The sequence below is a fragment of the Mustela nivalis genome (genome assembly GCF_964662115.1).
Source record: "Mustela nivalis genome assembly, chromosome: 2".
Lineage (NCBI taxonomy): Eukaryota > Metazoa > Chordata > Mammalia > Carnivora > Mustelidae > Mustela > Mustela nivalis.
Window position 1 is genome coordinate 34,341,871 of NC_139021.1, and position 16,964 is coordinate 34,358,834.

The following is a 16,964-nucleotide window of genomic DNA, read 5'->3' on the forward strand; positions in this document are numbered from 1 at the left end:
TGTTTGCCTTTATTTTTAAGTGTGTAAGTACAACATTTTTAAAAAATCTTAAGAGAACCTTTATTAATGCTGATGCAAAATAGGTTTAGTCAAGACAATGAGAAATACCCATTATAACTCTCGAACATCAAAACTCGTAATTATGAGTTAATTCAATAAAAAAATATTCCAAACTGAAGAAATTTTGGGATCTTCTGCAGTCTCTTTGTAGTTTTTAGCTATTATTTCAAGTGGAATTTAAAAATTTTTTGAAGTGGGGTCAAATAGCCTGTCTTCTTCCCTATTTCTTTTTAACAGTTAGAACTCTTATTCAGCCAAGGGAAAGACAGCTGATCTAACTGCTGCTGTTTGAAAACCCAGCCATAGCTCAGTATTTTCATAGCATACTGTACACTGTCCAGTTTTACTCCATTAAGGGGAGAAGGTGGTGTTCTGCTGACTTACTGTTGAGATGAATGAGGCATCCAGGCATTTTTGTCTTGTAGAGAAAGAATTTTTGTAAGCACATGCTCAAATCTCTGCTCCAGACCATCTCTTCCTTTTAGAGTCATTAGTGAGCCATGTCCTGAATAGGCTTAGGAAGCTAGCTCTATTCAGGTTTGACTCCCTCGAGAGAGAAAGATTTGGGAAATGTTTGTCCAGTACAGAAATGGAACACTATTTGTTACTGTTAATACTTTAAGGTTTTTTTTTGTCATGTTAAAGTACACATAATAGAATTTACCATTGTAATCACTTTAAATTGGTAGTATTTAAAATTTTCACCTAAAAATATTATCAGAATTTGGACAGTTATTTTTGGGTTTTGGGTGACATTAAAATTTCATGAAGAGGTTACAGGAATTTTGGATTGAACAGATTGAGATTCTTTTACCCTTCCCTGGTAATTAATACTTTCTAAAAAACAAACACTTTATCTCTTTACGTTTAGGTGCTACTTTGAATGATAAGGATGATGACTCTCTTCCTGCAGAAACTGGTCAAAACCACCCATTTTTCCGACGCTCAGACTCCATGACGTTCCTTGGATGTATACCCCCAAATCCATTTGAAGTGCCTCTGGCTGAAGCCATCCCCTTGGCTGATCAGCCACATCTGTTGCAGGTGATTTAGATAAACTAGTCTTACAAGGTTTCTTTTTAAGTGACTCTATTTTTTTTTTAAGTGTTCAGTGTAACTAGAATATTTCTGTTAAAATTCCAGCCAAACGCTAGAAAGGAGGATCTTTTTGGCCGCCCAAGTCAGGGTCTTTATTCTTCATCTGCCAGTAGTGGGAAATGCTTAATGGAGGTTACAGTGGATAGAAACTGCCTTGAGGTAAGATAGTAAAAATCTTCACAATACAATATTTGTGATTGAGAACTTGTCCCAGTATCTCGAGTTTTGGAAATGCATTATTCCAGAATATTGTATTGCCTCAAATAATGGAAATATCAGAAATTCCTGCCTTATGACATAATTCCATATTATTTCATAACTCCATCAGTGTTAACATCCTGCTTTGAGAACTAACTTGTTTTAGGTCAGTGACTTCATCTGTGAAATGGCAGTTTCATTATGTGTTTTGCCTATTTCACAGAGTTGAATGCTGTAATGCTGCTGGAAATTAAATCTTCATATGCGTAATGCATATGTATATATATCATATATATGAATATCTGTCGTATTGGCTTCAAAGTTTTCTTTTTGGCTGTAGAATATGAATAAAGTAGAATTATTCAACAGGTCATTATTAATATCTACTAGGTGCGGTCTCAATCTTTATAACCATGTTGGATAGAAAGCATTTTTATCCTGATTTTATGGGTAAAAAATTGAGGCTTACAGAGATGACATTTCTTGTCATTTCTTGTGGGAATGTCTGTTGTTATACAACTAGTTAGATAGTAGATCTAGTTTATAGATAAAAGCCTTATTTGAGAGCCTGAAATTATACAGTCTGTACTACTTCTCAAATAAAAACATAACAAACATTTTTAGGAGCAGAATTTTCTTTATTATCTGAGTGACAAAAGAATGCAATCCTGCAAATACTGAAAATACATGGGGCATTAAAGTAACCACTGGTATTATAAAGAATCCTTTAAAAGTTCTCAGGCTGCTGTGGTATATGCACAGTGGTGCAGTTTCATTGGTGGTCAGCGAGGGGAATCAGAGAAAAGAAACAGGCTTCATCTTTGTTATTGAAGGACTAGAAAGGAATTACTTAACTTCCATGTAATTTCTGTGGAGTTTTAGTAAGTTCTTGAAAAGGAAATCTAGTCAGTGGTTTTTTTTTAATGCCTAACTTTTATATGTAAAAATTCATAGGTTCTCCCAACTAAAATGTCTTATGCTGCCAATTTGAAAAATGTAATGAACATGCAAAATCGACAAAAAAAGGAAGGGGAAGAACAGAATGTGGTGCCAGAAGAAGCTGAAAGTTCAAAACCAGGGCCATCTGCTCATGATCTTGCAGCACAATTGAAAAGCAGTTTACTAGCAGAAATAGGACTGACTGAAAGTGAAGGCCCACCTCTTACATCTTTCAGGTATTTGCTAAGTGGAGATAGTTTTTCTGTTATATTACTTTATGGGTATTATAATTCTTGGAAGAATTTTTATTTAGGGATTTTATAATTTTATATCATTTGTATGTAAATAATAGAATTAAATGTTATCTTACTTCTGTGTGTTCCTGATTTATAATCAGATATTTAAATATTTGCGCTGTCTGGATTTTGGGGGTGACTGTATAGTCATTGATTGATTCGAATTTTCTCTTCACATTACTGAGGAAATTCTAAGGCTCTGTTTTTTTTTTTAATGTTCAGTACTGAGTTAAGTATGTCCATGTCAAATTGCCAGTTAACAGTTGTGTTACCAGCAGCTCAACAAAGGAAAACCCTGTGAATGACTATAGAGTTTTGTAGATTCGTGACTCTCACACTTGCTTGGGCTCCTATGCCAGGTTCACAGTTGGTTCTTATTTTGTAAGAAAGAGGTGGGTTCTTTGATTTCCCAATAAAAATTGCTAGTGTACACTGTGGCTCGGTATGACTAATCTCAAATAATTTGTTGGGTACAAATGGTTTACAGAATATCAAACAATTATTTTTGCTTAGGAAACGATATACTATTTTATATACACAGTCCAACAACCATAAAAGGCAAGGAAGAAATGTGGACTAGGGGTGGGGGGCAAGCTTTTTGGAGACAATATGGCCTGAGCTGAGATGGCCAGACTATGTAGAAGCAAACCACTGAAGGAGAGAAGAATTGGAGGTAAGGAGATAAAGTAGAAAGCTGTTACTCTAGCTCAGGCTAGTGGTAAAGGGGCTGAGAAAGAATATTGCCTTTGGGTATGGATAGGAAATTTTGGAAAGAGAAGCTTATGAAGGACTTAATCACTCTGGAGGAACAGGGGAAAGACACATTAAAATTTGTTTCAAGTTTGTGCCATAGGGAAATAGGTGGTACTACTGAAAAAAAGCATGAGGCAGTGTCATTGAAGTGAAGAGGCCATATTCTGTTTTCCTGTGTTGAGTTGGACATGTAGGTCATTGACATGGATATATTTAACACAGTGGAAATTTTGGTCTGTTGTGAAAATCTGAACTGGAGAGGGATCTGGGAGGCACCCAAATGGAGAAGCATGATGGACTTTAGGGAGAAGAGGTGAAGTTGAAGATGAAGGTAGGCAGCTGGGAGATGTATCCTTATATAAAGGACAGAAGGAATAATGGAATAAAAACGAGAAGTTCTGTGAGGAATGAGAGTTACAGAAAAATTGTGTTAGAGAGGATGTGGTTTGAAAAGATCAAGAAAATTACTGTCATTGACCAAAAATCAAGGAATCTTTATAGTTGGCTTAATTACTTCCCACTCTCCCCTTAAACCTCTTGCAGGCCACAGTGTAGCTTCATGGGAATGGTTATTTCCCACGATATGCTGTTAGGACGTTGGCGCCTTTCTTTGGAACTATTTGGCAGGGTTTTCATGGAAGATGTTGGAGCAGAACCTGGATCAGTATGTATTTTGAGCACTTTTAATTCTGTTCTGCTTCATAAGAACTTATGTCAGAGAATAATTTTGTCATGCCTTTCTTTTTTTTTTTTTTTAAAGATCCTAACAGAATTGGGTGGTTTTGAGGTAAAAGAATCAAAATTCCGTAGAGAAATGGAAAAACTGAGGAACCAACAGTCAAGAGATTTATCACTAGAGGTAAAGGTATTTAGATTTTCTTATACTATACATATAGTGTGCCATTTATTTGAAGTTTCAAAACAAAAAATCTTGTTTAGGGATATGTTTATTATAATTAAAAATTTAATAAATGGTAATCACCATATTTAGAGTAGTGGTTATCTCTGGCAGTTGGTTTCCTAACATCATCTCTTGATCAATGAGTATTTTTAGTTTTTGTTTTTTTAAACATTTTTGATGTCCTTTATTCCATTAAGGTTATTATATTCCATTGATGCTCAGATTGTTTCTTTGGCTAGTGGGAGTCCTGAGTCCTCTTTGGCTCCTTGGTCCTTTTGACAGGACTCCAGCACTCTGATAACTTCTTTACTTTTTGATATGTCTCATCTTGTGTATTTCCTGTCACAGATCTTAAATCAACCATTTCTTCAAGAACCCTTGGTTTCTTCTAGTAGGAATATTTTGAGATTATAATCTGGACTTGAGGGTTGCTCATTACCTACTAAATCGGTCATGGTTTCTAGGTCTTTTCAATGGATAGAGCTAGGAAATTTTCCTTTAAGAAAAAGAGAAGTGATATACTAAGTACATACTTGATATTTCCAATTCAAATTTAAGATTTAGGATCACCTAATTGTTTTATTTCCACCTCTTAGTCTTTACCTCCCTTCTTCCAAACCATACATCCAACTTTCCAACAACACTAAGAAAGTTACTCATTTGCTTTTAATCATAGCATATACACAGCAGTCTTAGAATCACAACATCAACATTACCACCCCAAAATGATTATTGAAAATAGCTTAAGATTTATGTGCATTATTTGGCCTTCCAATTAGAGATATAGTCACATTGCTTCAAGTCACTTGAAACAATTTTAATGTGGTTTTGCTACTAATCTGCATACAATCAGGGCCTTTTGTTTAATTTTGCTTTTAACTTTTAGGGATTGCTTTCTCACCTTTTCTTGGTTTGGTTTTGTCATTAATGTAAAACATCTACAATAATGCAAGGCCAACCCTACAGAAGAAGTTATATTTAGGGAAATCTGGTTTCTTGTCATTAATGTAAAATATCTACAGTAGTGCAAGGACAACTCTACAGAAGAAGTTACATTTAGGGAAATCTGGTTTCTATTTCTGTCTCTTACCATGCGCCTACCTTTCCCCTTCAGGTTTTCTTTTTTCTTTTCCTTTTTTTTTTTTTTTTAATTGTCTTCCTTTTTAAAAAAAACTGTAATCATGCATGTGTGTGTATGTATTCATTACCCATCTCTCTCCCCTATTCCTGACCCCGAGTGTGCTCTACATTTTACTCCATCTTGCTTTTCCCAGTTAACAGTATATCCCAGAGGTAAAGCCATTGCTGTGTAGATCAGTGTTCGCCTTCCTTTTACAGCTGCTTTGTCTTAGTAATGCATTTTATGGTTGTATCACAGGTTTTTTGGTGGTGGTGTTGCGGGATTTTGTTCTTGTTTTTTTTGGTTAAAGATTTTATTTATTTGAGAGAGACCGAGATTGCGACAGAGGGCACAGGGTGGGGAGGAGAGGGAGAAGCAGGCTCCCTGCTAAGCAGGATACCCAATGTGGTGCTTACTCCTAGGACCCTGGGATCATGAACTGAGCGGAATGCAAACACTTAACCAAGTGAGCCACCCAGGCACCCCACCAATCTCCTACTGATAGACATTTGGGTTTATTTCTAATCTTTTGCAGTTATGAATAGTGGTGTGTGTTTTTCTTTTTGGCTAGTATGTGTGTCTTTGAGTTAGATTCTTAGACATAGAAAGGCATATGTATATATAATTTTGGCAAATACTTCTGCATGGTGGTTCTGTACTTTTGCACTTGCAACATTAATATGCGATGCCTCTATAGTTGTGCCAGCAGTTTGTCAAATGTTTAGATTTTTGCCAATCTGTTAGGTAAGAAATGGCGTTCCGTGTAGTTTGAATTTGCATTTCTTATATTATGAGCAAAGTTAAAGATTGTTTCATATATTTATTACTTTTCTATGAACTGTTATATCTTGCCCATTTTCTTCTGTTGTTTTTTTCCTCAATTTTTTAAGGTTCTTTAGAAGCACATTATCTTACAGTGCTATATGAAGATACAGCTTTGTAACAGAAGACACTCACCATTTTCCCAGCTCGTCATTTTTCTTTTACTTGTCGTTTTCTGTCACGAAAGAAATATATCTGTGTTTTCTAGTATATGCTGGGTTTTTTTGTGTTTTATTTTAAAACACACTTTTTATTTACTTGGAATTATCTTGGTATATTCCAAAACTGAACAAATGGCTGTTTTCCAACAGACTTACTAAGAAAATGTTAGATTGAGTTACATTCCATTATCCAGATTTAATGCAAGACATTTTTAAATGCTTTAGAATGTTTTTTATTTGGGGCTGGGGGTGGCTCAGTCTATTAAGCGTCCAAATCGTGATTTTGGCACAGGTCATGATCTCAGGTTCATGAGATTTGAGCCCTGTGCGATACTGAGCCCAGTGCAGAGCCTGCTTAAGATGGTCTGTCTCCATCTGCATCCGCCCACGCCCCCATGTTCACTTTCCTTCTCTCTCTCTCTCTCAAAAAAAAAAAAAGTTTTAAATTTGGAATGTAAGCTCCCAAGAACCCAGATTATTTTGTAGTTAAACTCTCAACAAGAAACTAAAATTACAGTTTCATATTTTATACAGAAAAATTTCAAGGCAGTTTCTAATACTGACTTTACTACTTTTTTGGTGCATTTTAATAGGTTGATCGGGATCGAGATCTTCTCATTCAGCAGACCATGAGGCAGCTAAACAATCACTTTGGTCGAAGATGTGCTACCACACCAATGGCTGTACACAGAGTAAAAGTCACATTTAAGGATGAGCCAGGAGAGGGCAGTGGTGTAGCACGAAGTTTTTATACAGCCATTGCACAAGCATTTTTGTCAAATGAAAAACTACCAAATTTAGATTGTATCCAAAATGCTAACAAAGGCACTCATACAAGTAAGTGTATCTACAGATAACAAGCATCATAAAAATTATTTCAATGGATGAAATTGGTAAAGGGGATTGAGAGGAGAAAACAGATTCTTCTTTCATTAAAAGAACTATAATCACAGTTGTATATTTATAATGGGAGAACTTTTAGTGTCAATACGCATTTTTATACAATTTTTTTCTAGATTAATGATTTACTCTTGTTTAAACTACTCTAATGAACAGTTCATCACTGCTCTTTTACTGCCCCACTTATTTTCATAAATGTGACTGCAGTAGTGAGTTTCTCATCTCAGTTGTTACATGTTTGGAGAGTGGGAAGTTGTAAGCTCTACAGTAATAGAAAAAAATCAGTGAGCACATTACAGATTTCCACCACCCTGTATTTAATTAGCATAGATTGTTAAGAAAATACTGTTCTCTAGAGCAGTGCTATTCAGAGTACAATTTGCAGAGTTGCTACCAGTCCCCAATGAAATAAGGAGCTCGTAAGCAAATGTAGATTGGTTGACTGTATTACTAATTTTACTGTATAATTTAGCAAGACTTTGGTTTTTTTCGGTAATAAGATTTTCTTTTTAACATCCTGGCTCAAGTTGTACCTCCTTGAGGACCAGTACTTAGGGATTAGGATTATTAGCTAATTTTCAAATTAAAATAAAAAATCTGTGAAAATTACAAATGCCTTTAAGTAGGTTGTAATTGGGGATTCATGTAAAGTGAGGGCAGGAATTGTCATCGTGTAGGTGGATAATTCAGGCGGAGGGAATTACTAAGGAAATCCTTTATTTTACCTAGGCTTTAGTGATACTGTATTGAGGTTCTGTAAACTGCCATCATAGAGGCTGAATGAGCTCCAAGAAAGATTGAGGATAAAAAAAAAAAAAAGAAAGAAAGAAAGATTGAGGATGAAAAGATGTGTGGAGTACTCCAGCCTTTCATCATTAGTTTTACCATTTGACTTTCTTATAATAAAAAGAAATTGGCAGATGTGAATGAGGGAACCTGGGAAGTTGTAACATTTCAGAATAAACTTTTCTTCATTCTCTTTAGGAAACCATACTTTGGTTTCCGTTGGCTTATTATGCTCAACGTTTTGAAAATAGTAATAGCTAATGTTTTAGGTGTTTAGAAATGCTTAATGCCCAAAACTAAGAATAAAGAAAAGAGATAGGACTCTAAATCATCTAAGAAGTCTCACCATTACTTATGGTGAAACTGACAGCCCCAGTTGCTACATATTATTTCACAATTGTGACATAATTCATGACTGAGTGAATACTTACTATGCAGGGTACATTCTATACAGTTAACCCCCAACCTTCAAACCAGAGAATCAGAGAAAGGCACTAACAAAAATGCTAAATGAGATAACCTTCACCTGTTAAGTTCTTATATTTGTCTTATGTCCTCCCATTGACTTTCAAAGTTAAAGTAGTTGCATTTACATGTATCTAAATAAAGTGTGTTTCACATTTTCTTCCAGGTTTAATGCAGAGATTAAGGAACAGAGGAGAGAGGGATCGGGAAAGGGAGAGAGAAAGGGAAATGAGAAGGAGTAGTGGCTTGCGAGCAGGTTCTCGGAGAGATCGAGATAGGTGAGATCATTTTGTATCTTTTACTAAATACCACCTACCACCATTTTGAATGAAATTGGAGCTGGCCTGTAATAGGAGGGTCTCAATTATGTACTATTTTTTAGAAAAAGTTTTAACATTTGGGTAAATAAACTGTACTATTATTAAAATATTTTGCTTTTAAAACCCTGAAAATCATTCTTTCCCCAATTTGTCTTAAAATTTTATTTGTGGAAATTGTGTTATATTTAAACCTCTTAATTTTTCTCCTGTTAGGGTGGGTGGCATTTTACTTTGGACTAAAATTTCTAGGAAGTGTGGGTGAATTTTTGATTTCTGGTATTTTATGGGGTTGCTCCCTTAGAATCTTAGGATCAAATTGAACTATGCATTGCAAAGTTACAGATTTTGAAGTAACAGTATCTAGAAAATCTTTATTTTCCAACCATCATCCATTAGGCATTCCACCACCTTAATCCCAGAGGGAACTACCTATATGTTCTGGTTTTTCATCTTTGTTACCAGTGGTGCTGATGTTTTTTGCAGACAAGGGAAATAAGATATAATAGCTTTGTTGTTCTTACAGAGACTTCAGAAGGCAGCTTTCCATTGATACTAGGCCCTTCCGACCAGCCTCTGAAGGGAATCCTAGTGATGATCCTGATCCTCTGCCGGCACATCGTCAGGCGCTTGGAGAGAGACTTTATCCTCGTGTACAAGCAATGCAGCCAGTATGTATGGTGCACTCGGCTTCCTCATAACTGACTCTGCCATTTTTGTTTTTTTAATTAAAGTTGGCATTGTAAAAATGTTAGCTACTTTCAAGTCATGTGGTTGAGGACTATAGTTAAAAGAAAGCTTAAGAGGGAAAGCAGCAAAATTTGCTGGAGGGTAGCTTGAAGATTTGTGTTTTCTACCTGTGCTAAGTTGGCATTCTACCTAATAAGTTCTTTGTGTGCATAAGTAATTACCTGTGCATTTAATTTGTACCTTTATTTGTACAAATTGTTATTTTGAAACAGACTTTTTAATCTGTTAAATTGTAGCTAGGACATACTGCAAATAATCTACATTATTGCTGTTAAGTATTGCCAGATTTTTATATTGAATGTTCTGTCAAAGGTTTTTTTCCTATATTATGAAACAAACTAGTTGTGTTTGTTTTCCTTTATACATGACTTACATGTATGTTACATCAAGAGAAAACAGAAAACCAGCTATAGTTCTTTCAGTAAATCCTTAGCCTTAATTATAGTCTTCTTTCTTCTCCCTCTTTCACTTCTTCCCTCCCATTCTTTTCTTCTAACCCTACATGAAAGAAAGGTTTCTGGCTCTCTGAGGGGGATAAATGGAAACTGAGTATTTGTATGTTTATTCATAGATAGTAGAAATCTTAAAAGGCTTGTCATACAAATTTTAAACTAGCTTTAACAAGACTTTGAAAGTTCTCTATAATTAAGCTTCCAGTTTAATAAAATACCTTAACTAGTTCAGAAGTTTTTTTCGTTTCCCAAGTGTCTTACATTTTCTTCTTCTTTTGGGGGTGGGGGTGGCTAAAAGATTGTTGATTTAGACAAGAGGTTTCAGAGAGTAAGGGCAGCTAACTTTGTTTGTTGTTTACAGGCATTTGCAAGTAAAATCACTGGCATGCTGTTGGAATTATCCCCAGCTCAGCTGCTTCTCCTTCTAGCAAGTGAAGATTCTCTGAGGGCAAGAGTGGATGAAGCCATGGAACTCATTATAGCACACGGACGGTAATGTATATAATTGGGAAGGCATTTCAGTTTAAATATCAACTACTTTATTTTTAGGATGTAGGTGCTACCATATCTTAAAATGTATACTATAAAGTACACAACTTCAAATGGTTTTATAAGAGATAGGCTTAAAATCCGTGAGTGAGACAATTGAGTTTTGCATGTATTAGAAAGTTAGAATTTTAGCATTCTGACTTAGGTTCTAAAAATCTTTTATATACCTGATATTTAGAAATAACTTGTAAAAAGTACATCCCAAATTCTCTACCAGAATACCCCTAACGGCAGAGGCCAGAGATCTCAAGGAACTGAGGTGTAATCCCTGAGTTACTGCCATAAGCGTGAAGTTTCTTTTAGAGCTCCTGACTTATCTTAAAAATTCACGCAAATTTTTGCTTTCTGTTGTGTAGTATATTTGTTTTAATATAAAACTTAAAAATATCTAATAGTTAAATTAACTCTTTTTCCAAGGTGACAAAGTAAAGGTGACATCAGGAAGATAGGCCAAACTTATCTGTGCCTTCTATCCTGAGACTACTCTTATATGCAGTTTGAGGCTTTTTAGATGCAAATTTCTGTCTTCCCAGTCATGATCTTGCACAGGAACTTAGATTGGATCTAGTCGTAGAAATGGATAAATGGGTAGGCTAAGCACTGAAATGTAACAGCCACTTACCTATTTCACAGCCTTTGAACATCCAAGTCAAAAGACTATTGCTAGAGGTTTATTTTCTTTATTGGTAATTACTGTTTTTCTTCTCTGGGCTTTTATGTACTATTTCTTCATTCCTTTTCCCTGTCTCTGGATGTAATCAGCACCGATAGAGCTCAACCCACTATAGAAAAGGTTACAAGGAATGTCCATTTGGGAAAAAAACCTTTATATGTGAGGATTGCCAATTTAGTACTTTCTGTTGAATGCAAATAATGTGTAATTTTGATTCCTTTCAGCTGGCTATGTAAAGTGTACTGTGAATTTGTATTGTAGAATAATTAAACACACTAAAAAATTTGATTCCTGTTGCAATTGCTTTTTGAACATTTTCTGTTCTTTTATAATGCTACCTGTGAGCTTAAGCTTCAGTACCCCTATGAAGCTGCATTATTTTGTTGTAAATCAGATAGCCCTTAGCTCATTATCTTGAATCACACATATAGTACCTAATTTTTTTTGTTACATAGTATTGACTTCTCTGTTCCTATAATTGCACTGACTAGTATGTGTCTTGGATATTTTTTAAAGCCTTTAATAAATGTATTTATAAATCTTTATAAATTCAAATGCATGTTTCTCTACACTAAATTCTAGAAGCCTCAATTATCTGGGGTGTAAAAGGTTTTTGATTTGTTTTTAGGGAAAATGGAGCTGATAGTATCCTGGATCTTGGATTATTAGACTCCTCAGAAAAGGTACAGGTAAGAGATGTTCTGTACATGAGCTAATAAACAGCACTTGGAACTCCCAATTTAGCACAGCCTGAATTAAGCTTTAATTTTAGAGATGTCATGAATTTCTTAGTGCTTAACTCAAGGAAGAAGTGAGTGCAAAGATGCAGAGAAAATGAGACCTGTGGAGAGGCAGTAAGGAAGGCTTTTTTAGTTCCCCAAACACTTCAGTGCCAGTCATGGTAGAGCAGACCCAATACAATCTTACCTCTTTTACTGATTACAACTAAAAACTGAACAAAATGTGAAAGGAACTGCCTGAGTATTCTGAAAAGTAGATAGTAGCACACAGATGATAGAAGGCGGTCAAATTGATTAACAGGTAGCATGGCATTGTTTTAGGGTAGAGAGGAAAGCTGATCTCTTTAACTCCAGTCTTAGCTGGAAAATAGAGAAGGCTTTGAGAACTGAGCTGTAGTATTGTCCAGGTCCCACACTATCTATGGTGCAAATGCAGGGCAGACCCAAAAAATAAAAGGCTTTGAAAATCTGTTTTTGGAACCATTGTGCACAGATGGTGACACTTCCAATTTGAATCTAACCAGAGTGATTGCCTGCTAAACCCCAAAACATCAACATTCTCCCTATCATTTTAACAAGACCCAGAGTTCACAGCTTAATATTCAAAAGGCCAGGATACACTCCAAAATTACTCAATATACAAAGAACCAGACAAGACCCACTAGTTCTCCTGGGAAAAGAACCAGTAGATGCTAACTTTAAGATGACCTACTTGTTGGAATTATCAAAGACTTTATCTCATATTCTAGGAGATGGGGGTATCTTTATCTGATAGAATAGGAGATAAAGTTAAGCACTAGTGAACTGAATGAAAGAGGTTCATAGCAGAGAAATAGAAACTGTAAAAGAGAACCAAGGGAAAAGCTTAGAATTAGAAGCACAACGTCTAGGGATGCCTGGGTGGCTAAGCTTTTGGCTTAGGTCATGGTCCCAGAGCCCTGAGATCAACTCCTGCACTGGGCTCCCTGTTCAGCAAGGAGCCTGCTTCCCCTGCTGCATGCTCTCTCTCTCCCTCAAATAAATAAAATCTTTAAGAAAAATGTTACAAAAGTACAACTTTTCTAAAAGAAAAAAATTCAGTAGATAGGTCAGTAGCTCAATGAAGAGGATAGGAAAGTGTCAGTTTGAAGACAGAAATTAAAGAACAGAGAGAAGATTTTGAACAAGGAACTTCAGGAATCTGTGGGACCATAATGAAAGATCAGACATCCGTGTCATTGAAAGCACTTGGAAGAAGAAGAAAGACTAGTACAGGAGAATATTTGAAGAAATAGCAGCCGAGAACTTCCCACATTTGGTACCAAGATTTATAGATTCAAGGTGGTCAATGAACCCTAAATAGAAAAACTATGTCTATATGTATTATAATTGAGCTGCTGTAAAACTAAGCAAAGAACAGTGCTTTACATATAGAGAAACTGTGATTTGAAAGACAGTGGATTTCTCATCAGAAAGGTATGAGCCAGAAGACAGTGGTTCATCATTCTTATATCCAGCAAAAGTATCTTTAAGGAATTAGGGTGAAAGAAGCTACCAGTTTCATTAGTGATTTTAAATGGACAGAGAATTTAAAGATTTAATAGGTATGAGCTTTATATAAGTATCACAGTTCTGAAAAGATGAATTAAAAAATTTACATTTAAATATAAACATTGCTTTACCTACCTGACTTCCCTTTGAATGATTTTAGACAACTGGTTCATATGTTTTGTTTTTAAAATCAGTCTTGGGGTGTGCCTGGGTGACTCAGTTGGTAAAGTGTCCAACTCTTGATTTTGGCTCAGGTCATGGTCTCAGGTCCTGAGATTGAGCCCTGCATCAGGCTTCACACACAGTGCAAACTCTGCTTGTCCCTCTCTCTCCCTACCCGCCTTGTATGCGTGTGTGCTCTCTCTCAAATAAATAAAAGCTTAAAAAAAAACCAAAAAAACAAAACTTGGGACTTAACCTGATACTTTATTATTAGGAAAACCGAAAGCGTCATGGCTCTAGTCGAAGTGTTGTAGATATGGATTTAGACGATACAGACGATGGTGACGATAATGCCCCTTTGTTTTACCAACCTGGAAAAAGAGGATTTTATACTCCAAGGCCTGGCAAAAACACAGAAGCAAGGTTGAATTGTTTCAGAAACATTGGCAGGTAAAATAACGCTAATCTTAAATTTTTTAACAATTTCAGTTTGAGATTTTCTAAAACAATCGTTTTTAAAATGTGTATATGTTCTTCATACTGATTAGAAATGAGGCTGTAGAATTCTCAAAATACTGTGTGTATATTATGTATGTATGTGTGGGGTTATATGTGTTTTAGAATTACTTTCAAATTTAAATATATTTCCCTGTTTTTATTTTTAGGATTCTTGGACTATGTCTGTTACAGAATGAACTATGTCCTATTACATTGAATAGACATGTAATTAAAGTGTTGCTTGGTAGGAAAGTAAGTGATTTTAATGAACCTAACTGCTTTTACAATTGCAAAATTTTCCTTTTATAGCCATTATAAAGCATTTTCAAACATTTAATGACATGGGAAAAAATAATCTCAATACATGCAGGAATGGGTGACACTGGTGGGTTTGGGGGTGTCTGACAGACCTGGATCTTGATGCAGACAAATCCCCTCACACCTATGGCATATTTTCCCATTTGCAAAATGGTAAAACTGTAGTGCCTGGTAAGTGCTTAATAGATTTTAACTATTACTATTTGTTCAAACAGGTGGTAGAAGTAGAAGTAATATTTTATTGAAAAGAGTGTTGTTGGCTTCAAAAATATATGTAAGATGTGCAGGAGGGAGAGGGGACAAAAGAATGTGAGAAAATACAGCACAGCATGCTTAATATTTCTCTCTGAATGGTAGAATTAGCATAATTTCTTTATTGCTTTGAAGTCTGCCTACACATTCTTTTTATATGGGGAGGGGGAGACCACATCCTTTAAAATTTATGTGTAATACTAATTATGCAACTTCTGATTTAAAACACAACTGCCAGTGTTCCTAAAGGTATTAAAAAGAAATTACTTGACACAAAACAATGAAATATTGTAGTCTTTTCCAGCAATTTATATCATGCGAATGATATGAATTAACATTGTTCAAACCCACAGATGAATAGTTTTCTATTCATATCATATAAATGTGTGTGTACATTTGTATGCATGTACACATGTAATGATGTAAACTCTGACTCTGTTGAATTCTTAAAGTATTCCAGCAAAAAATGTTCTTGTGCAAAGAAGAACTGGATTTAAAGCTCAGCCACAGCTGAGAAATGTTGATGCATTGAGCCTTTTTAACACGGTTTGGGGAGAAGATGGAATCAAATAGACTCAAGTTTAACCCAAGTTACAAGTTTAGCTCAAGTTACTGAATTCCCTTGAGCATCAGATTCGTCATCTAGAATAATCTATATTTTTTTATTATAATCAAGACTAAATAGGATGTATATACTAAGGACCCACTGCTCAGCATAATCACAAGTGCAGGTTTTTGCAAATTGTTTTGGAACTTAATTCCTCCACTATTGGCTCTAATTTTTTTTCAAGATATATCTTACTGTATTTTGAAAGTTAATTATCAGAGTCAAAGATTAACATTTTACCTCTTCAAATCAATTATATTTAGTGGAATATTCTTTATATCTTCAAATTAAATAAAATTCAGTAAAGATATTTCATAATTGTTTCATATGATTACTTTCTTAGGTCAATTGGCATGATTTTGCTTTTTTTGATCCTGTGATGTATGAGAGTTTACGGCAACTTATCCTCGCTTCTCAGAGTTCAGATGCTGATGCTGTTTTCTCTGCAATGGATTTGGCATTTGCAATTGACTTGTGTAAAGAAGAAGGTGGAGGACAGGTAAAGCAAATATATAATTTTCTGATTCTGGCAAGATAATTTGGTTAGTTTGTTTTGCTTCTATAGAAACAATTTAGATGGGGACAGAACAAGAGACACACAAAAACATACAGAGAAAAACCACAGTACATATCTGGACAGGTACCCAGAGATGGAGAGTTAATGAGACAGACCGAAAGGTAGAAGACTTTTTTGTACCTTTTTTTTTTTTTTTTCATCTCTTAGATACTTGTCAGATACAGAATTACCTTGCTTTTTTAAACCTTTTTTTTTTTTTTTTTTTTTAAGTTTTAGAGACAGTTAGAGGGTAGGTAGAGGGAGAGAGAAACTCTTAAATAGACTCTGCGCACTAAGTGCAGAGCCAGACACAGGGCTCGATCTGACTACCCTGAGATCACTTTTAAATAGCAATGTTAAATTTTTTTACAGGTTGAACTTATTCCTAATGGTGTAAATATACCAGTGACTCCCCAGAATGTGTATGAGTATGTGCGGAAATATGCAGAACATAGAATGTTGGTAGTTGCAGAACAGCCGTTACACGTGAGTACTTTCTAGAAAGTGTTGTTTGATCTGATGAGGCTTGTCTTCATGTGTGGTAAACTAGTTCAGAGTATATTCAGCTTGCCTACCAAAGGTTAAAACTTTTAAACCAAATTAATTTATGCACAATGTAAATTATACCTGGCTCCAGGCCAAGCACTCTTTTTTTAGTAAAACTATTTGGAAAAACCATGTAATCATCCGAAAGTCAATTTGGTGAGTAAAGTTCAGAAAGGATTCTTGTGGAACTGAAATGACTACTGCTTTAGGGTCCTTTGACCACCCATGTCTAGGTGACCAACTAGAAGGATTCCAAGGCAATTATAGTCATGGCTTATTATAGCAAAAGGACTCAGCAAAGGAAAAAGTACATGAGACCAAGTCTGGAGGAATGTAGGTGTGCAGCCTTCTGAAGTTCTTTCAGGCTATGGGGCTGTCACAGAGAACATACTTCTTTCCTTCAGCAGTGAATTATAGAAACACATGTACAGTGTTTGTGCTTAGAGAAGCCTGCTTAAGAGTTGCAACCTAGGTTTTTCGTCATTGTCGTCTTCTTTTTTTTTTTTTTTCTGGAG

The 16,964-nt window shown here is 35.4% G+C and overlaps 1 protein-coding gene and 1 long non-coding RNA gene across 16 annotated transcripts in view; one reads left to right on the forward strand and one right to left on the reverse strand.

The window, feature by feature from the left end:
- Positions 1–16,964, forward strand: part of UBR5 (ubiquitin protein ligase E3 component n-recognin 5) — a 138,327-nt gene that overhangs the window by 113,223 nt on the left and 8,140 nt on the right. For 7 of the 15 annotated variants that reach the window (XM_082721269.1, XM_082721270.1, XM_082721264.1 and 4 more), the window contains 14 exons: positions 932–1,104; positions 1,204–1,317; positions 2,311–2,531; positions 3,888–4,008; positions 4,105–4,209; positions 6,942–7,185; positions 8,666–8,777; positions 9,343–9,487; positions 10,380–10,510; positions 11,869–11,929; positions 13,947–14,122; positions 14,338–14,422; positions 15,691–15,846; positions 16,276–16,389. In XM_082721269.1, the coding sequence (XP_082577395.1) occupies positions 932–1,104; positions 1,204–1,317; positions 2,311–2,531; positions 3,888–4,008; positions 4,105–4,209; positions 6,942–7,185; positions 8,666–8,777; positions 9,343–9,487; positions 10,380–10,510; positions 11,869–11,929; positions 13,947–14,122; positions 14,338–14,422; positions 15,691–15,846; positions 16,276–16,389 (1,958 nt within the window). The remainder of the gene's footprint in view (positions 1–931; positions 1,105–1,203; positions 1,318–2,310; positions 2,532–3,887; positions 4,009–4,104; positions 4,210–6,941; positions 7,186–8,665; positions 8,778–9,342; positions 9,488–10,379; positions 10,511–11,868; positions 11,930–13,946; positions 14,123–14,337; positions 14,423–15,690; positions 15,847–16,275; positions 16,390–16,964) is intronic. The other 8 variants (XM_082721272.1, XM_082721265.1, XM_082721273.1 and 5 more) reach the window with 3 other exon arrangements.
- The window catches only part of LOC309859961, a 72,734-nt gene that overhangs the window by 12,749 nt on the left and 43,021 nt on the right, over positions 1–16,964 (reverse strand). The window lies entirely within an intron of this gene.